Genomic DNA, 20844 nt, shown 5'->3' with positions numbered 1-20844 from the left:
GTGCACAGGCTTCTCACTGCAGTGGCCTCTCTTGTTGCAGAACATGGGCTCTATGCGCATGGGCTTCAGTAGTTGTGGCTCACAGGCTCTAGAGTGCAGGCTCAGTAGTTGTGGTGCATGGGCTTAGTTGCTCCACGGCATGTGGGATCTTCCTGGCAGGGCTTGAACCCATGTCCCCTGCATTGGCAGGCGGATTCTTAACCACTGCGCCACCAGGGCAGCCCCCCTCTCACTATCTTGAAGTGATTTCTTGTTTTGTATTCTTTTAAAATCAACCAGCTCTACTAAAGGTCTGTAATTATTGTAGTGGACAGTCTCCTTCCTGATTACATCTCTATATGTACATTTCCAAGTGTAGCTTTAAATAAATGTTTAAAGAGACTGTTTGTTCTCAAATTTTCTAATCTGCAAAGATAACAAAAAAGGCTATCAACACCTACTTCAATTACTTCTTTTTGTTTTCTTTTGCAGACAAATGCCCTTTAATTCAATCCAACTAACCATTATGTGACATGAGAAGAGAAAAGTGCCATGGAGGACAAAGTACTGAAGGAAAAAGGGAAAAGGGAAACTCCCAGTGTCAAGTGATCTTATTCATTATTCAACGAGACTCTTGCCAAGTGGTCCTTAAATTAAACGTCCATTAATGACGATGAAAAACTACAGATACTATAAACATGTGTACATTACTTATTCCTGTCTAATCCTACTATCTATCATTTCTTCACTTTTCAGACCCAAAAGCTTTGATTGGTGAATGCAACTGCAAAACATCTGATCCAAGGGGGCAAGTGAGAACACCTCTCTTTGGTGCTCTCAAGCTGTCTGAAGTTTTCAACACGAAATTCTCTTAAAAGCATTCACTCATTTTATCCTTTGTTTAGTTGTAAATGTTATTCACTGGCTCATATAATCCTTGCAACCTAGACTACACAAGATTCCTTATGCTAGGTTTTTTAACCTTGTGATCATCAGAATTACCCAGAAAGCTTTTTTAAAATTCAGCATAGATTCTCCAGCCTCGCCTTGGAATGTTCCAATTCAGTAAGTCTTAGATGGGCACAGCCAGATTTAAAAACCATTGCATTAGACTATAGTGGAGATAACAGTAAACAAATTAAAAAAAAGAACACACAAACCCAAATATTGATCTTTCCCTACCACCCACCCCCAAGAAATGAGTATCAGTTTTCTGCGAGAATGTTTTCAATGCCAACTCATTAGAATTTTCTACATAAGTCTGATCATTATTTCTCTTAATCACAGTAGTTTAGAAACAGCAAATCAAAGTTACATATTTCAATACTTGCTTTTATATCTCAAAATACCTAGATATAAATGATTTGGGAATTGAAATTTCCAACCAGAGGCAGGAGGAAAAAAGTTTATGGAATTTCTGAAGTCATCGATTTATTCCTTTACTTAAACAAACAAACAAGCAAACAGCTAAGGAACACTGCACCAATCGATGTATTAAAAGGATACACTGTAAACAAAACTTCCGGATATGAGACTGAATAAAATCGAAATGCTCATCTCTGTAGTCATGTTCTTTCTCCAACACACTAATGGCATCACACTAATGGGTTAAAATAATTTAAAAAACAATATTAACTTTAAATAATAATATAATGATTTAAACAGTTCAATGTTGGGTGAGGGAATATCACAAAACTACCACTCTGATACAGTGACTCATCAGTAGAACCTAGAATATTAATTACTCCTATATGTCTAGAGACTTTTAGTTGGAGTCGTAAGACTAATGAATACTTTTATTTCTTTAAAAAGCTCTGATTTCTATGATATATTGAATGCGATGAGAACACCAAAGAGAAAGTTTTAGTACATAAAGGAATGAAGAATAACAGGACAAGCTTATAATGGGCGGTCATACTTGCTAACTCAACAACTTATGTCCTAGAACAAAGTTTTTAAGATCTAAAATCTATTCTAGTTCTATAAAACACTCTGTATATCCAGGGAGTCTGCACCTCTCACTATTTCCCCTTTGTTCCTCTGCTTATTTGATAGCTCTTAATTGACCTTTATTTCTTTTCTGGTGCTTTTATTCACTCTCACTTCAATTTCACCAACAGCAAAAAAGGGGAATTACAGGCTATTTCTGAAATGTCACCTGTACAATCAATGAAACAATTCTGAATTCTGCTTGCTACAAAAAAAATGTTAGGAAAAAAATTAAGGCATGTTCAAACATCATGATATCCAAATAACTTCATCAAAACTTTTGTGAATTGAAGGTTATGAAATTTAAAAATAAACAATGTCCATCATACCTAATATTAGTTTGGGGGCAAATTTGATGTCATTTTTTTTGATATGTAATTTTTTGTTATGCATATATATAACATAGGACAGTCTCCTTAAATAAACATGATATAGCATACTGTCTATGTTATAGAACACTGAGTAATTATTTCAAAGTATTAAAGATACTTATATTATTATATTGTTGACTTATGACATTTTTGGTGAAGCATGATAGTTTAGTAAACTTTTTAAAACATTTTTAACTGAAATATGAGGATCTGGCAAGAAACCTGGTCTGTCTCAATTTCAAGCGTCTTTAAACTGAGTTGAACTACCATTCTTCATCTATCCTGAGACACACATTCCCCCATCCCCCCACACACTTTAAAAGCTCTTAAACTGAAGCAGAACTGACGGTGTCTTTGATTCTGTGAAATACTGTAGATGATCTCTTTTGGCTTGAAAATTTTATGAATCTATGACTCATCTGATACTGATTCAGGTCCCCTGAAAGCTTGACATTTTTTCTTTGAAAAATAAAGGGCTTTTTATAAGGCAAGTTGTGGTGTAAAAACAGGAAAATATCTGCCAATAAACAGCTCTTTGCCAAACAAAATAAAACCCAAACAAACCACAGACAAAAGGATTCTATTGTAAGAGTTTAAGCACAATTTTATGCAAAAGATATAAGTAACAATTAACTACACCTGAATCACCATTTGAAAAGCAAACCATAGACTTTGACTTAATTATTTTAAATGCTCCCCCCACATTCCTTTGTTATTGATAATTTTTGTAGTGTTTAAAATAAAACTTAAGCTATATTTAAAATTTTTTATATTTTTATTCCAAAGGTGAACAAATTCCACACCCTCCTTCACTCAGATGTGAAAATTTTACATTACAAAAAACATAATAATTTTAGATCTCAAAAGCGTTTATATGTTCTGTAATTATCTTAACTATTCCATGGCTTACACAGTAAAGACATACTACTTAGGACCAAATGGGGAGAAGATGAACTTTAAATTATTTTTTAAAGGAAATTTGATTGTATTATAGAGTGTATACAGTGACAGAACTAAATTAACAGAATTTTTATAACAGTAATCCTACCAGAATCTCTTAAATAAAGGCCTTTGATAACTGCATATCAACTTTACATAATGAGTATTGATACATCTTTAAAATTAAGTCTATTTTAAGTACATTTACTAATATCAAGATATTAGTATATAAAACTTACTGTGGAAAAATATTTTATTTTATGAAGTTGATAGTTTTCATCTTACCTGTAACTATCTCTACTAAACTGACTATACAATTTGAAGTCTAACTGGAATTAGGAAAATGAAATTTGATCACAAATTTTAGAATATCTGAAGTAACATTTTCTTTCAAAGAAAACTATGATTAAGTTCACAAAACAAACGTGAACATCATTCAATATTTTAAACTATTATATCTACTTATTAAGAAAAGTTACCTAGGAAAACTAATGTGTCAACTCCAAAAGGAGCCTAGAAAATAAAACAGTTGTTCATCCTTGGTTAGTATCAGTAGTAGAATCTGTAGGAAGCAAACTAACCTTTGTGCAAACTACTAGTACTGGAATGCCCAAGTTCTGTGTAAGTGTATCTGCACCCAGAGGTAAAACCACACTGTCGTCTTTGTCTTCCTGTGATGCGGTAGTTCTTCTCTGAGGAGAAGCTGGGAAATCTTCTCCTGGCTCTACATATTCTTGAAAGTCTCTAATCACTGAAAATCAAAGTAAATAATTTAATACATAGTTTAGAAATGGCTTTTTATTTCAGCAGGTAGCTTTTCTGCCGTCTAAATAAATGTTACTGGAGTTCACACTTAGTCTTGTGTAAGAAAAAAAAGGTTTTGAGAAATCCAATTCAAAGACAGTACAGAAACTCTGGACCCACATTAATCATCAGGAGGCAGAATAAAACCTGAGTGGCTCCAAAGAGTGGGGTTCAATGCAGGCCTGGTTCAATCTGTGCAAATTACTGTGGGCAAGTCACAACTGAGCTCTGTCCCTCTACCCTCTCTAATTCACAAACAGCACTGAAAGGATAGAAGAAAAAATAAATACGTGGGGGGGGAAGGTTTCCACAATCTAAAAGACAGTTCCAGATGGCTTTCTAATATTAACTTCCTTTCTCAAAACCCTTTATTCAGGTCTCCTCCTCTTTACCTAGGTGCAATCTTGAGCCATGTTTACCCTATAACCCCCATAAAAACTAGGGAGATATTATCAATACTAGTAAGTTTTTAGAAATCGTTTGCAAAATTGTCAAAACCTTCACTTAAAAAAAGTTAATGTGGGGGAGGAACCAAGATGGCAGAGTAGAAGGACGTGCTCTCACTCCCTCTTGCAAGAACACCAGAATCACGACTAGCTGCTGTACAATCATCGACAGGAAAGCACTGGAACTCACCAAAAAAGATACCCCACATCCAAAGACAAAGAAGAAGCCACAATGAGATGGGAGGAGGGGCCCAATCACAGTAAAATCAAACCCCATAACTGCTGGGTGGGTGACTCACAGACTGGAGAACACTTATACCACAGAAGTCCACCCACTGGAGTGAAGGTTCTGAGCCCCACATCAGGCTTCCCAACCTGGGGGTCCGGCAATGGGAGGAGGAATTCCTAGACAATCAGACTTTGAAGCCTAGTGGGAATTGATGGCAGGACTTCGAAGGACTGGGGGAAACAGAGACTCCACTCTTGGAGGGCACACACAAAGTAGTGTGTGCATCAGGACTCAGGGGAAGGAGCAGTGACCCCAGGGGAGACTGAACCAGACCTACCTGCTAGTGTTGGAGGGTCTCCTGCAGAGGCGGAGGGTGGCTGTGGCTCACTGTGGGGACAAGGACACTGGCACCAGAAGTTCTGGGAAGTACTCCTTGGCGTGAGCCCTCCCAGAGTCTGGCATTAGCCCCACCAAAGAGCCCAGGTAGGCTCCAGTGTTTGGTTGCCTCGGGCCAAACAACCAACAGGGAGGGAACCCAGCCCGACCTATCAACACTCAAGTGGATTTAAGTTTTACTGAGCTCTGCCCACCAGAGCAAGAGTCAGCTCTACCCACCACCAGTCCTTCCCATCAAGCCTCTTAGATAGCCTCATCCACTAGAGGGCAGACAGCAGAAGTAAGAAGAACTACAATCCTTCAGCCTGTGGAACAAAAAGCACAGAAAGATAGACAAGATGAAAAGGCAGAGGGCTATGTACCAGATGATGGAACTAGATAAAACCCCAGAAAAACAACTAAATGAAGTGGAGATAGGCAACCTTCCAGAAAAAGAATTCAGAATAATGATAGTGAAGATGATCCAGGAACTTGGAAAAAGAATACAGGCAAAGATCGAGAAGATGCAAGAAATGTTTAATAAAGATCTAGAAGAATTAAAGAACAAACAGAGATTAACAATACAATAACTGAAATGAAAACTACACTAGAAGGAACCAACAGCAGGATAACTGAGGCAGAAGAACAGATAAGTGACCTGGAAGACAGAATAGTGGAATTCACTGCTGCGGAACAGAATAAAGAAAAAGAATGAAAATAAATGAAGACAGCCTAAGAGACCTCTGGGACAACATTAAACACAACAACATTTGCATTAAAGGGTTCCCAGAAGGAGAAGAGAGACAGAAAGGAGCAGAGAAAATATCCGAAGAGATTATAGTCAACAACTTCCCTAACATGGGAAAAGAAATAGCCACCCAAGTCCAGGAAGCACAGCAAGTCCCATACAGGATAAACCCAAGGAGAAAAATGCCGAGACACATAGTAATCAAATTGGCAAAAATTAAAGACAAAGAAAATTATTGAAAGCAGCAAGGGAAAAATGAAAAATAACATACAAGGGAACTCCCATAAGGTTAACAGCCGATTTCTCAGCAGAAACTCTACAAGCCAGAAGGGAGTGGCATGATATACTTAAAGTGATGAAAGGCAAGAACCTACAACCAAGATTACTCTACCTGGCAAGGATCTCATTCAGATTTGATGGAGAAATCAAAAGCTTTACAGACAACCAAAAACTAAGAGAATTCAGCACCACCAAACCAGCTCTACAACAAATGCTAAAGGAACTTCTCTAAGTGGGAAACACAAGAGAAGAAAAGGATCTACAAGAACAAACCCAAAACAATTAAGAAAATGGTCATAGGAACATACATATCGATAACTATGTTAAACGTGAATGGATTAAATGCCCCAACCAAAAGACACAGGCTCGCTGAATGGATACAAAAACAAGAGCCATCTATATGCTGTCTACAAGAGACCCACTTCAGACCTAGGGACACATACAGACTGAAAGTGACGGGATGGCAAAAGATATTCCATGCAAATGGAAATCAAAAGAAAGCTGGACTAGCAACACTCATATCAGATATAATAGACTTTAAAATAAAGAATGTTACAAGAGACAAGGAAGGACACTACATAATGATCAAGGGATCAATCCAAGAAGAAGATATAACAATTATAAATATATATGCACCCAACATAGGAGCACCTCAATACATAAGGCAACTGCTAACAGCTATAAAAGAGGAAATAGTAGCACAATAATAGTGGGGGACTTTAACACCTCACTTACACCAGATCATCCAAAATGAAAATAAATAAGGAAACACAAGCTTTAAATGACACAAGAGACCAGATAGATTTAATTGACATTTATAGGACATTCCATCCAAAAACAGCAGATTACACTTTCTTCTCAAGTGCGCACGGAACATTCTCCAGGATAGATCACATCTTGGGTCACAAATCAAGCCTCAGTAAATTTAAGAGAATTGAAATCATATCAAGCATCTTTTCTGACCACAACGCTATGAGATGAGAAATGAATTACACGGAAAAAAACGTAAACAACACAAACACATGGAGGCTAAACAATATGTTATTAAATAACCAAGAGATCACTGAAGAAATCAAAGAGGAAATCAAAAAATACCTAGAGACAAATGACACTGAAAACACGATGATCCAAAACCTATGGGATGCAGCAAAAGCAGTTCTAAGAGGGAAGTTTATAGCTTTACAAGCCTACCTCAAGAAACAAGAAAAATCTCAAATAAACAATCTAAACTTACACCTAAAGGAACTAGAGAAAGAAGAATAAACAAAACCCAAAGTTGGCAGAAGGAAAGAAATCATAAAGATCAGAGCAGAAATAAATGAAATAGAAACAAAGAAAACAATAGCAAAGATCAACAAAACTAAAAGCTGGTTCTTTGAGAAGATAAACAAAATTGATAAACAATTAGCCAGACTCATCAAGAAAAAGAGGGAGAGGACTCAAATCAATAAAATTAGAAATGAAAAAGGAGAAGTTACAACAGACACCGCAGAACTAAAAAGCATCCTAAGAGACTACTAAAAGCAACTCTATGCCAATAAAATGGACAACCTGGAAGAAATGGACAAATTCTTAGAAAGGTATAACCTTCCAAGACTGAACCAGGAAGAAACAGAAAATATGACAGACCAATCACAAGGAATGAAATTGAAACTGTGATTAAAAATCTTCCAAAAAAATAAAAGTCCAGGACCAGATGGCTTCACAGGTGAATTCTATCAAACATTTAGAGAAGAGCTAACACCCGTCCTTCTCAAACTCTTCCAAAAAATTGCAGAGGAAGGAACACTCCCAAACTCATTCTTTGAGGCCACAATCACCCTGATACCAAAACCAGACAAACATACTACAAAAAAAGAAAATTACAGACCAATATCACTGATGAATATAGAGGCAAAAATCCTTCACAAAATACTAGCAAACAGAATCCAACAACACATTAAAAGGATCATATACCATGATCAAGTGGGATTTATCCCAGAGATGCAAGGATTCTTCAATATACGCAAATCAATCAATGTGATACACCATATTAACAAACTGAAGAATAAAAACCATATGATCATCTCAACAGATGCAGAAAAAGCTTTTGAAAAAATTCAACACCCATTTATGATAAAAACTCTGCAGGAAGTGGGCATAGAGGGAACCTACCTCAACACAATAAAGGCCATATACAACAAAGCCACAGCCAACATCATTCTCAATAGTGAAAAACTGAAAGCATTTCCTCTAATATCAGGAACGAGACAAGGATGTCCACTCTCACCACTATTATTCAACATAGTTTTGGAAGTCCTAGCCATGGCAATCAGAGAAGAAAACGAAATAAAAGGAATATAAATTGGAAAGGAAGAAGGAAAACTGTCACTGTTTGTAGATGACATGATACTACACATAGAGAATCCTAAAAATGCCACCAGAAAACTACTAGAGGTAATCAATGAATTTGGTAAAGATGCAGAATACAAAATTAATGAACAGAAATCTCTTGCATTCCTATACACTAATGATGAAAAATCTGAAAGAGAAATTATGGGAACACTCCCATTTACCACTGCAACAAAAAGAATAAAATACCTAGCAATAAACTTACCTAGGGGAGCAAAAGACCTGTATGCAGAAAACTATAAGACACTCATGAAAGAAAGTAATGATGATACCAACAGTTGGAGAGATATACCATGTTCTTGGATTGGAAGAATCAATATTGTGAAAATGACTATACCACCCAAAGCAATCTACAGATTCAATGCAATCCCTATCAAATTAACAATGGCATATTTTACAGAACTAGAACAAATCATCTTAAAATTTGTATGGAGACACAAAAGACCCCGAATAGCCAAAGCAGTCTTGAGGGAAAAAAACAGAGCTGGAGGAATCAGACTCCCTGACTTCAGACTATACTACAAAGCTACAGTAATCAAGACAATATGGTACTGGCACAAAAACAGAAACACAGATCAATGGAACAAGATAGAAAGTCCAGAGATTAACCCACGCACCTATGGTCAACTAATCTATGACAAAGAAGGCAAAGATATACAATGGAGAAAAGACAGTCTCTTCAATAAGTGGTGCTGGGAAAACTGGACAGCTACATGTAAAAGAATGAAATTAGAACACTCCCTAACACCACACACAAAAATAAACTCAAGAGATGGATTTGAGACCTAAATGTAAGACCGGACACTATAAAACTCTTAGAGGAAAACATAGGAAGAACACTCTTTGACAAAAATCACAGCAAGATCTTTTTTGATCCACCTCCTAGAGTAATGGAAATAAAAACAAAAATAAACAAATGGGACCTAATGAAACTTCAAAGCTTTTGCACAGCAAAGGAAACCATAAACAAGATGAAAAGACAACCCTCAGAATGGGAGAAAATATTCGCAACGAATCAACGGACAAAGGATTAATCTCCAAAATATATAAACAGCTCATGCAGCTCAATATTAAAGAAACAAACAACCCAATCCAAAAATGGGCAGAAGACCTAAATAGACATTTCTCCTAAGAAGACATACAGATGGCCAAGAAACACATGAAAAGCTGCTCAATATCACTAATAATTAGAGAAATGCAAATCAAAACTACAATGAGGTATCACCTCACACCAGTTAGAATGGGCATCATCAGAAAATCTACAAACAACAAATGCTGGAGAGGGTGTGGAGAAAAGGGAACCCTCTTGCACTGTTGGTGGGAATGTAATTGATACAGCCACTATGGAGAACAGTATGGAGGTTCCTTAAAAAACTAAAAATAAGGCTTCCCTGGTGGCGCAGTGGTTGAGAGTTCGCCTGCCGATGCAGGGGACACGAGTTCATGCCCCGGTCCGGGAAGATCCCACATGCCGCGGAGCAGCTGGGCCCGCGAGCCATGGCCACTGAGCCTGCATATCCAGAGCCTGTGCTCCGCAACGGGAGAGGCCACAACAGTGAGAGGCCCGTGTACCGCCAAAAAAAAAAAAAAAAAAACTAAAAATAGAATTACCATATGATCCAGCAATCCCACTACTGGGCATATACCCAGAGAAAACCATAATTCAAAAAGACACATGCACCCCAATGTTCATTGCAGCACTATTTACAACAGCCAGGTCATGGAAGCAACCTAAATACCCATTGACAGACAAATGGATAAAGAAAATGTGGTACATATATTCAATGGAATATTACTCAGCCATAAAAAGAACGAAATTGAGTCATTTGTTGAGACGTGGATGGATCTAGAGACTGTCATACAGAGTGAAGTAAGTCAGAAAGAGAAAAACAAGTATTGTATATTAACGCATGTATGTGGAACCTAGAAAGACGGTACAGATGAACCGGTTTGCAGGGCAGAAGTTGAGACACAGATGTAGAGAACAAACGTATGGACACCAAGGGGGGAAAACCACGGTGGGTGGGGATGGTGGTGTGCTGAATTGGGCGATTGGGATTGACATGTATACACTGATGTGTATAAAATTGATGACTAATAAGAACCTGCAGTATAAAAAACCAAAAACAAAAAAACTAACACTAAACTTTCTTTGGGTTATTTGTATGGAAATATGTTAATATAAATGTTTCAGACACTACATGAAATTTCTAAAAATCTTATATGTTCTGGTATAATGTTATAAGTCATAATTCTAGTTATTTAAAATGTATATCTCAGAAATAACTGAATTTCCTTGTCAATTGCATTATTATGAACTTTCATCAAATCTTTTTTTTTCTTTTTTTTCTTTTTAAGGATCCTCCAGTAGGAGCTGGGGCCTCAAGGATGCCTGCCTCTTTCAGAGTTTTGTTGTCTAGGGGATTGTCAGCCTCATGACTGCTCCTTCTTTTTTTTTTTTTGGCAGTACACGGGCCTCTCACTGCTGTGGCCTCTCCCGTTGCGGAGCACAGGCTCCGGATGCACAGGCTTAGCGGCCATGGCTCACGGGCCCAGCCGCTCCGTGGCATGTGGGATCTTCCCGGACCGGGGCACGAACCCACATCCCCTGCATCGGCAGGAGGACTCTCAACCACTACGCCACCAGGGAAGCCCTCATCAAATCTTTAACCGTGGTCATTTTTAAGTCTTTTGTCATTTACAGAGAGTTCCGGGTGTACTCTGATGCTTTTGCAAAAATGTTCTTATAAAAGGGTTTCATCTTCAAGGAATTCATGGAAAAGACTCTGACAATACAGGTTTCTGGTAACTGACTATACTGCTGAACTGAATGAATGAGCATTTTCAGAACTCTAATGGAAAACTGATGGATTCATAAAAGCGCTAACAAAAGATCAAGATGAAAAAAATTAATTACACGGGACTGAGTGAACTGATGAGGATGATTATATAATTTTTGTGATTTTCTGTTTGAATAAAAAAAAGTTAATGTGAATACACCAAGAGCGTTAACAATGTATACTTTGATTTAGTAATTACTCTTCAAGGAATTCTTAAGGGACCAGTGACAGATACACACACACAGCAATTTCCATACAACTGATTTTCATGTTTAAAGGCAAAACAACCAATTTGGAAACAAATTATCCACAGCACAGGATTAAAACAGTATATGGGGGAATATTATACAGAGCCACAAAGAAGGAAAACTGTCCTGAACTTACATGGGGTCAGGAGGAGGGAATCTTGAACAGTTGAGCATGATTCCACCAGGAACAGAGGGGCATGCGTATACCTTTAGCAGCTCTGGTAGCTATTACCCTTCAAATCAGAGGCTGAAATCTAATTGGTTCTCAAGTTACAGCATGCACCAGATTTCAGCAGTTTCTGATTCAGCAGTCTGGGAAAGGGCCTGAGAATGTGTATTTCTCACAAGCTCTCAACTGTACTGATACTGATGCTGCTGGTCTTAAGACCACACACTGAAAATCACTGACTGCTATAGAATAAATTTTGAGAGGGGGGAGAAAAGCCCTAGAGGTAATGGCCAACAAGGAAAAAAAGGTATAGATTAAAAGCAGTTAGACATCCTTTTCAATAATTTAGGACATACATTCTCTTAAGTTTTTACTGTTTCCGTGCATATAAATTCCAGTAAGCTGTCAAATTTCCCCTAAAAGTTATCGGCTAACAATAGCAAAGAACAGCAGCATACCATCTGTATATTTTCTTAAGCAAAGTGCAACACTGACATATGAAGAGCTCTCAGTGAAATTAAGAACTGTGACAAGTGGCTTACAACTTGTTAGAAATGACCCGTATCATTTTCATAATTTCCATGAAAATTTCCAACTTACATGGGCACGTACAAAATATATTATGTACTTTGTAAATCATAAAACCAGCTTAACATCTTTATATTTGTGTTGTTACTCAACATCTTTATGGACATACTTCATTTTGACAAGGTTAATAAAGATTCCTCTACTTATCAAGAAACGAGACTACTGAAAATGAGCAGCTGAAGAAAGATTCAGATTTTTTTATCCTGAAAACCCGCTTTCCAAAATGAACACATACGGCCTTTTGGCAAAGAAGAAAAGGCGCCTCTACTAAAGAGTCTGCCGTTATGTGTATGTTTCCAATGTAAAACTATATTAAAACAGCACATCATTCAAATTGAATTTCAAAAGCAGTACTCTCATTGAGTTTCCTTCATTAAACCTTATTCAAAGTCAAAAGTTCCTGACAATTCTGATAGTCAGCTAGGATATTTTGTCTTTGAAATCTATTTTCTAGACTACTCACACTTTTGTTCCATTTCTTTCATTTCTTCAGGAGGAATTTTCAATTTGTCAATATGTTCTCTAACAACACTTGCCCATTTCTGTAAAGAATCCAAAGCAGTCCAAGGCTTTGACATATCAACAACCAACGTAACTAGAGTGTCCTTCAGAGAAATGGCATCCAGTGAAAATTTAAGGAGGCCTTTGTGATACGGGTCTCCATCCAAGATCCATACATTACATCTTGTTTGATCTACAACAGACAAAAGAAAGTTACCAAGGCAACAGGATAAAGTCATTTCATCATCCAACTAACAATACTACTTGGTATTTTAAGGCATCTCCACAGGAGATGTCTCCTTTGGCAAGGTTCACCTACTTGGGTTACATCTACCAATTCAGTAAAGTCCTAATGAATACTCAAGAAAATGATTTAACTGCCAACACAGAAAATCAGCATCCTCTACTTCATATTTCTCAATCCCAAACCACAGACTGAATAACATGTTTCTATTCTTACCATCAGCAGATAGAGCCATGCATATTCAAGATATTATATACGAAAATGAGAAGGCAAGTGATCTATAGAAGAAAAAAATGGCTGATCAGATAAGAAAAGCTGGGGAGTAAATGACACTTTCATGTCGAAAAATGAGACGATGGTAAAAAGAGGGCAAAACAATCATAGGATACTATTATTTCACTATCGGAGGGAAAATGAACTGAAAATTTGAGATTCTTCAAGGTTAGCAAGAAAGCTAAAGTCTGCACACCAATACCTTAAGACGTTTAAAAATACCACTATATGAATCCCAATCTCAAACCAATAAAAGTATGCCCTAACATAACTATTTACTGACTGGCATGACATAGTAGGTCTCCTAGTAAAAAATGACACACTAAGAAAAGTCAAAAACTAATATTAATATGGACAGCAGTGCAACTTGGAAAGACTTCAGTAAACTTACATTACAAATAAACGACACTCACCATCCCTGTCTTCATCATGAACATTTAAGTACAAATATTCCAATCCTCTTCCTTTCTTGTACTCCTCTATTCCCTGAATTTTTCTTATTAAGCTTGTTTTTCCAGCTCCATCTTCACCTGTAAAAAAGGACAAATCTTTAAAATTATAATATGGATTATTAAAGAATGCTTTCTAGTGTGCCAAGAGAAAACCCAACTGGAACGAGCTTCAACCAAAAGGGTAATTTGCTGGAAAATAACTAGGTAATTATACAGGTGAAGATGCAGACTTCACCTCCAGGATTCTCTCTCTCTTGGTATCTCTGCTCCTCTTGTTAAGTCTCATTTTATCCTATTACAGATGGCTTCCTCTATGGGTATTTTTCAGGAGGCTCAACTCTTATGCCATCCTCATTTAATCTACAAGGAACAAAAGACTCTCTGTCAGTTTTCAGTCTGAAGACTCTCAGGTAAAGACTCTTAGTTGGCCCAGCTGGGGTTATGTGCATACCTAAGGGCTACTCATGGAGGAAGGATAATACATAAAAACTGACCTGGGCAGGGAACTGTGACTGTAGCCTCACCAAAACCATGAAGCCATAAGAAATATGCGCAAAGGAGAGGAGTGAGGATTGGGGATAGTGAGTTGGGCAAAAACAAGGGCAGAGAGAATGCAGAATAGACAAAAATAAAATGTAGACTTAAAAAATATTAATAGCAAGAAATCATGTGATTTAAACTTGGCACAAATTTTAAAAGTTTAAAACTAGGCTAGCTAGTCAATGTTTTGGTGAGTTTCTTATATATTGTTAATTTATTTAAATACTACATGTTACTATTTCATGGACTTATTTTGTTATTGGCAATATTGTGTTATTGGTACTTAATAAAGGTGAGTTTCTTGGATTTAAGGACTTATTTCTGAAGACTCATGAGTTCTCTGAGAATTTAAAAGTTATTTTCATTTTCATGTTAAGCACTTAAAAAATTCTATATGTCCTGGATCTTCTGAATAACTATCTTTATATCTAAATGCTGTCAGAAAATTGCAGTACCCACCTCTGCAATGGTGTTTATCAACCTTCTGGTACCAAGCTGAGGCCAAGTGATGCAGACGGAACAGAGAAGAGTGGCCACATAGGTATGCCAAACTCAAAAGAAAGTGTCCCAGAGCAGTCAGTGCTATTTTCAACTGTACTGGTCAGAATGGTTCTGAACCATTTCCAACATTTCACAGCAATAAGTATGGACTTAACTAAGCAATAAAGAACTTGCCATTAAATGAGTATTTACTTTTCAGTACTATTTTTGCAGTGAACCATTAAAATGGTCCATCAAAATACAGACTGGGTTGAAAACAGGAATATCTATGATAATGACATGAGTTCCATTATGATCATGCTTAAAATGGACATCATAAGGTTAACCAGTGAAAAATAAAATACATAAATACTTTTTTTTTAATTCATTTTATTTATTCATTTAGGCTGCGTTGGGTCTTCGTTGCTGCGCACGGGCTTTCTCTAGTTGTGGCAAGTGGGGGCTACTCTTTGATGCGGTGTGCGGGCTTTTCACCGTGGTGGAAACTCCTCCCCAGTGAATGCTGACCATCATTCATTTCACTGGAGTAATGGTTCTCAAAAATGCATCAGGAGGGCTTCCCTGGTGGCGCAGTGGTTGAGAGTCCGCCTGCCGATGCAGGGGACACGGGTTCGTGCCCCGGTCTGGGAAGATCCCACATGCCACGGAGCGGCTGGGCCCGTGAGCCATGGCCACTGAGCCTGCGTGTCCGGAGCCTGTGCTCTGCAACCGGAGAGGCCACAACAGTGAGAGGCCTGCATACCGCAAAAAAAAAAAAAAGCATCAGGATAACCTGGGGGGCTTGTTAAAACACACTGCTGGGCCTCACCTCCTGGCTTTCTGAGTCAGTAAGTCTGGGGTGGGGCCCATGCATCTGCATTTATAACAAGTTTCCGGTGTTGCTGATGCAGCTGGTCCAAGGACCACACTTTGAGAACTCAGACGTTTAGATGTCACTTATTACTACACTAAGCCAAGCGCTAGGATTACAAAGACCCACGGGTCAAAGTTGCTGTCCTAGGAGATCATAAATTGGAGAGGGAAAACAAACAGAAGACAATTTCAAGATACTGTCATTAGGACTGCACTAGAGATGTGCAACAAGCAGGAAACCAGACCAAAGGGAAGATCCTGGGTTTGCTTGGAAGTCAAAAAGGGCTTTGCACAGAAAGTAACACTTCAGCCAGGTCTTGTAGTGTTAATGAACCACAGAGAGTTAGTCATTCCAGGAAGTAGGAAAGATATACAGAGGCCTGGAGACAAAGAAGTGTCCTTCTAGAAGGGACAAATAATTTGAATGCATGAAATTTAGAATGTAAGGGGGAAAAGGAGCCAGAAAGTGAGAATAAAAAGGGAATGCCAGATCACAAAGGGCATCCTATGCCAGGCTGAGATGGTTAGGCTTTATCCTGAAGAGTCACTGGCAGTATTTAGGTATTTTAGGAAGACTGCTATCACAGAGGTGTGGAAGAGTGACTGACAAGGGTAGGTTTGGGAGTAAGGATAATAGACAATTACTGGAGTCCTAGCAAGAAATGAGGTAGGCCTTAACTAAAGTATTAGTGGTGTGATGCGACAGCTGAACTCAAAGGCTGATTTGGCTGGGAGCTGGCAGAGAGGTTAAGGGAGACACAGAGGGCAGAGAAGACGCTCCCTTGCCACAGCTACAGTCGCGCCACCCCTCCTGTTCTACCACTTACCTTTAGGTGGTTGGTCCTAAGTCTTCCTTGCAAGCTTCCACCCCCACCCCCAACATTTGTGTCTCCCCGGGTTCCTTCTTCAGACCTCTATTCTTCTCGCTCTACATATAATTCTAGGGGAATCTCCACACAAGACTTCAATACCACCTATAATCTGGTGACTCACAGACTTCTTTCCAGCCTCAGTCTCTCCTGAACTACTTACTAGTCATCATTATTTGGATGTCCCATAAATAACTCACATTTCAATATGCACAGAAGTATTAATATCATTATCTTGCATTTTCCCCCCAAACATTCACTTACATAATTATTAATAAAAGAGTCCCACATCAAGGCCCTTATCCACTGTTCCCTCTATTTAGAACATACTCTTCTATGTGTTACCTAAGCTTCTTCATAACTTCCCTCAAATATCACTTCCTCGGGTAGGCTGTTGTCCCTAACCACCTCATTTAAAATCACAACCTCAATCAATCAATCAATAAAATCACAACCTCCCAACACCCCTACTGCTTCTTGTTTTTTCTCCATTGAACTTACTAACATAATACGGCTTTTTCTTTTTTTTGCTTAGTCACTCCCTACCCCCCAAAACTCCAGAGGAACAGGCATTTTTGCGTTTTGATAACTGCTGCATCTCCAGTGCCTATTAACTCTTCATAGTGAAAAGTATATTCCTAATCCTCCTACACAGTAGCCACTGATAGATGTCTCAAACAACAAAAAAATATGCCAAGATATTAATACAAGTTTCACAAATCCCTGAATGAACAAATACAAATTCTGTCCCCTTACCCACTTAGGGAGGGTTCTTTTTTTTTTTTTTGGCCGTGCCCTGCGGCATACGGGATCTTAGTTCCCCGATCAGGGGTTAAACCCATGCCCCCTGCAGTGGAAGCACGGAGTCTTTTTTTTTTTTTTTTAATAAATTTTATTTATTTATTTATTTTTGGCTGCGTTGGTCCTTTGTTGCTGCACGTGGGCTTTCTCTAGTTGCAGCGAGCAGGGGCCACTCTTCATTGCAGCGCATGGGCTTCTCTTGTTGTGGAGCATGGGTTCTAGGCGCACACGCTTCAGTAGTTGTGGCATGTGGGCTCAGTAGTTGTGGCTCGTGGGCTCTAGAGTGCAGGCTCAGCAGCTGTGGCACACGGGTTTAGCTGCTCCATGGCATGTGGGATCTTTCCAGACCAGGGCTAGAACCCGTGTCCCCTGCACTGGCAGACGGGTTCTTAACCACTGTGCCACCAGGGAAGTCCCAGCACAGAGTCTTAAGCCCTGGACTGCTAGGGAAGTCCTGGGAGGGTTTTTAAACTTTAGTGTGCATTAATGCAAAAGCCTCAGAAGTCAGGACAGAAAAGGGATGAAATTTCAAGTCCATCAATGTGCTTCTATATAAGAAAAATTAAAGGACTGTAGTTTACCTCCCTTTGCCCACAGCCTAGTCAAACAGAACCATCATTGGCTTCTGCTTCCATCTCTATGGAAGCAGCAGGAGCAGGAAACACACAGTGCCTACCGTATGCATCTAACCAGCAGTAATTCCAACACAACCACAACTCTAGCGGAATGATGATTACCTCCCATTTGAGGATACCTGGGGCTCAGAATTGTTAAAGTATCTTATCCAAAGTCTCAAACAGGTAGGAAATGACAAGGCCAGAATCTGAATTCATATGAATTGAACTCCAAAGCACCCTCTTTCCAATATACAACAAATAAACAATAATTAAATCTTTAGAAGACTATTAAACATACTGCTTATTATTTTTGTATTATGACAAAAGAATAAGACATTCCTGCTTCCAGGGGTCACTTATTTTCAGAAGAAAAAGAAAAATGATTTAATGCATTCCTCTCTGGGGGCAGCCTCTGAGTGATGGATGGTTATGTTCCCATTCTCCTGATTCTACCTCTAAGGATTGGGAAAGTAGTTTGTTTTACTATACTAATTTCTTCTCTCCTGGAATTTTAAACCTTGGGGACCCTTTTTTTTTTTTTTGCGGTACGTGGGCCTCTCACTGTTGTGGCCTCTCCCGTTGCGGAGCACAGGCTCCGGACGCGCAGGCTCAGTGGCCATGGCTCACGGGCCCAGCCGCTCCACGGCATGTGGGATCTTCCCGCACTGGGGCACGAACCCATGTCCCCTGCATCGGCAGGCGGTCTCTCAACCACTGCACCACCAGGGAAGCCCTTGGGGACCCATTTTAAGAAAAATTTTACAACATTAAATTTGGAAAAAAAGAGTATACTGTCAAATAAATGGAATACGGTAAATATGGTAGTTAGAGATTTTTATATGGTAAATATGGTAGTTAGAGATTTTTTCCTCCCATTCTGTGATTTGAAATTTCTCATTTCTGGTAACAAATTACAAGTGTTCACAATGAGAATAAAGAACATTTCATAAACACACACAGGTTATAAGGAACTCTAACGACATCCTCTCTACTTAGAGATGAGGAAACTGAGGCCAGGCCACAGTCACAAAGACTGTGGGAACATGGTGACAGTAATCCAAAACTCCCAAGAGAATCCAAGTCAACCTTCTCAAGAGTGCAACTCCCCTTTGTCCTCAGAAGAAAATACAACGAGGGAAGAAAAACAGAAGAATATCTTATTCTCAAGAATATTCTAAACCTAACTAACAAAGAAGATTCTCAAGATGCTTGAAGATGCACTTTCCTTGCCGAAACAAAGTCTTTCTGGGAACAAAATTTCTCCCGTCTTCAACTTTAATGACATTTGGAAGTTACAGATGGTTGAAAATTAAACATTCATATTCTACACATTTTAAAATAAGTCTTAAGCCTCAATTATAATGACCATTTTCTGTTGCTGTCACCTTTTTTTTTTACACCTAAATGAACTCTGACATGATTTGTCTTGATGGCAAATGCAGACATCTGAAAACAGATTTCCTGAAAGGTCTACAGAGGCCAATGAAGACATACTCTGTAAACAAAATCTCATTTGTTACCTACTATTTCCAGAAATCTCATCTGAGGTATTTGCAAAGATATAGTCTTGTTCTAGGGTTATACACATCTTCCAACCACATTATTTGTTAGACTGCTTTTTTCTCTGTCTTAACCCATCGGCCTCCCAGTTCTCTTCTCTCACTATATAAACATACCACTCAAAAGTGAACATTCACCAAGTTCATACCACGCTCTAATCCATTCCGTACCCTGCAGCTGAGTGATCTTCCTGAATCATGCCACTCTCCCTCTTAAGACCCTGAAAGGGATTCTAGTTAATGATATTCATGCTGAAGTATTTAAAGGGAAATATACCAACATCTGCAATTTACTTTGAAATGCACTTTTTTCATAGTTGCATGGTGGGACACATATGATAAGGCAAAAATAGTTAACTGTTAATGGAAGAATCTGGGTTTGGGTATATGAATATTAACTGTAAAATTCCTTCAACTTTTCCATATGTTGGGAATTTTCATAAAATGTCAGAAAAAAAACCCTAAGGGTCTTCCTGCTGTTCTCGCAGTAAAGGGCAAACTGTAAAGGCCAATGTCCCTTGCAAAGGCTCCCTCACCTTTCCTGCCCATCTCTCACCATGTCCCACCACCTGCACGCTAGGCTCCAGCCACTCACAACCTCTTCCAGTGCAGCAGAGAGGCCTTGCTCTCTCAACTCTAAATCTTCACACACGCTTTCACTTCTTTCTGGAACATTCTTCCCCTCCCCTCACTGCACGTGGGAGAACCCTACCTTATCCTTCCTGTCTCAGTTTAGTCTCCTCTAAGAAGCTTTCTCTTATTCCAGAAGTCTGGTTAAGCACCCTCCTTTGTACTTCCACAACATACCACACACTTCATATACTTCACTGTAGTGTGTCAGCTTATTTGTGTGTTTCCTTCAGTGTGTCACGTCTGTCCCCTTCTTTCAACAAATATTCTCTGGGCAAGTAATCTTAACAGTAAGCAAGATATAAAGTCCTTGCTTTTAAGATGCTTACAGGAAAGAAATTATCCCATTCTTAACGGGTACTTGCTTGCTTGCTCGCCAAAACCAGAAACCGTATCTTAGTCTCTCTGGGCTGCTATAACAAAAACACCATAGGCTGGGTGGCTTTAAACAACAGACATGTATTTCTAACAGTTCTGGAGACTGGGAAGTCCGAGATCAAAGTGCTGGCAGGTTTGGTGTCTAGTAAGGGCTGGCTTCCTGGGTCAGGGACAGTTTTCTCACTGTGTCCTCACATGGCAGAAAGGGGGAGAGAGCTCTCTGGAATCTCTT

General features: G+C 38.8%; 2 protein-coding genes across 4 annotated transcripts in view; both read right to left on the bottom strand.

Moving 5' to 3' along the window:
• Positions 1 to 20844, bottom strand: part of LOC117196528 (40S ribosomal protein S27-like) — a 433126-nt gene that overhangs the window by 347464 nt on the left and 64818 nt on the right. The gene's annotated exons all lie outside the window — the stretch shown is intronic.
• DYNC1LI1 (dynein cytoplasmic 1 light intermediate chain 1) overlaps positions 1 to 20844 on the bottom strand; it is a 45415-nt gene that overhangs the window by 8524 nt on the left and 16047 nt on the right. For 2 of the 3 annotated variants that reach the window (XM_004279690.3, XM_033405472.2), the window contains exons 3-6: positions 13827 to 13943; positions 12859 to 13089; positions 3860 to 4029; positions 1486 to 1579 (exon numbers count right to left, since the gene is read on the bottom strand). In XM_004279690.3, the coding sequence (XP_004279738.1) occupies positions 1486 to 1579; positions 3860 to 4029; positions 12859 to 13089; positions 13827 to 13943 (612 nt within the window). The remainder of the gene's footprint in view (positions 1 to 1485; positions 1580 to 3859; positions 4030 to 12858; positions 13090 to 13826; positions 13944 to 20844) is intronic. The other variant, XM_049715934.1, reaches the window with a different exon arrangement.

The sequence above is a fragment of the Orcinus orca genome, chromosome 10, assembly GCF_937001465.1.
Source record: "Orcinus orca chromosome 10, mOrcOrc1.1, whole genome shotgun sequence".
NCBI lineage: Eukaryota > Metazoa > Chordata > Mammalia > Artiodactyla > Delphinidae > Orcinus > Orcinus orca.
This window is presented reverse-complemented; position numbering and strand designations above follow the sequence as displayed.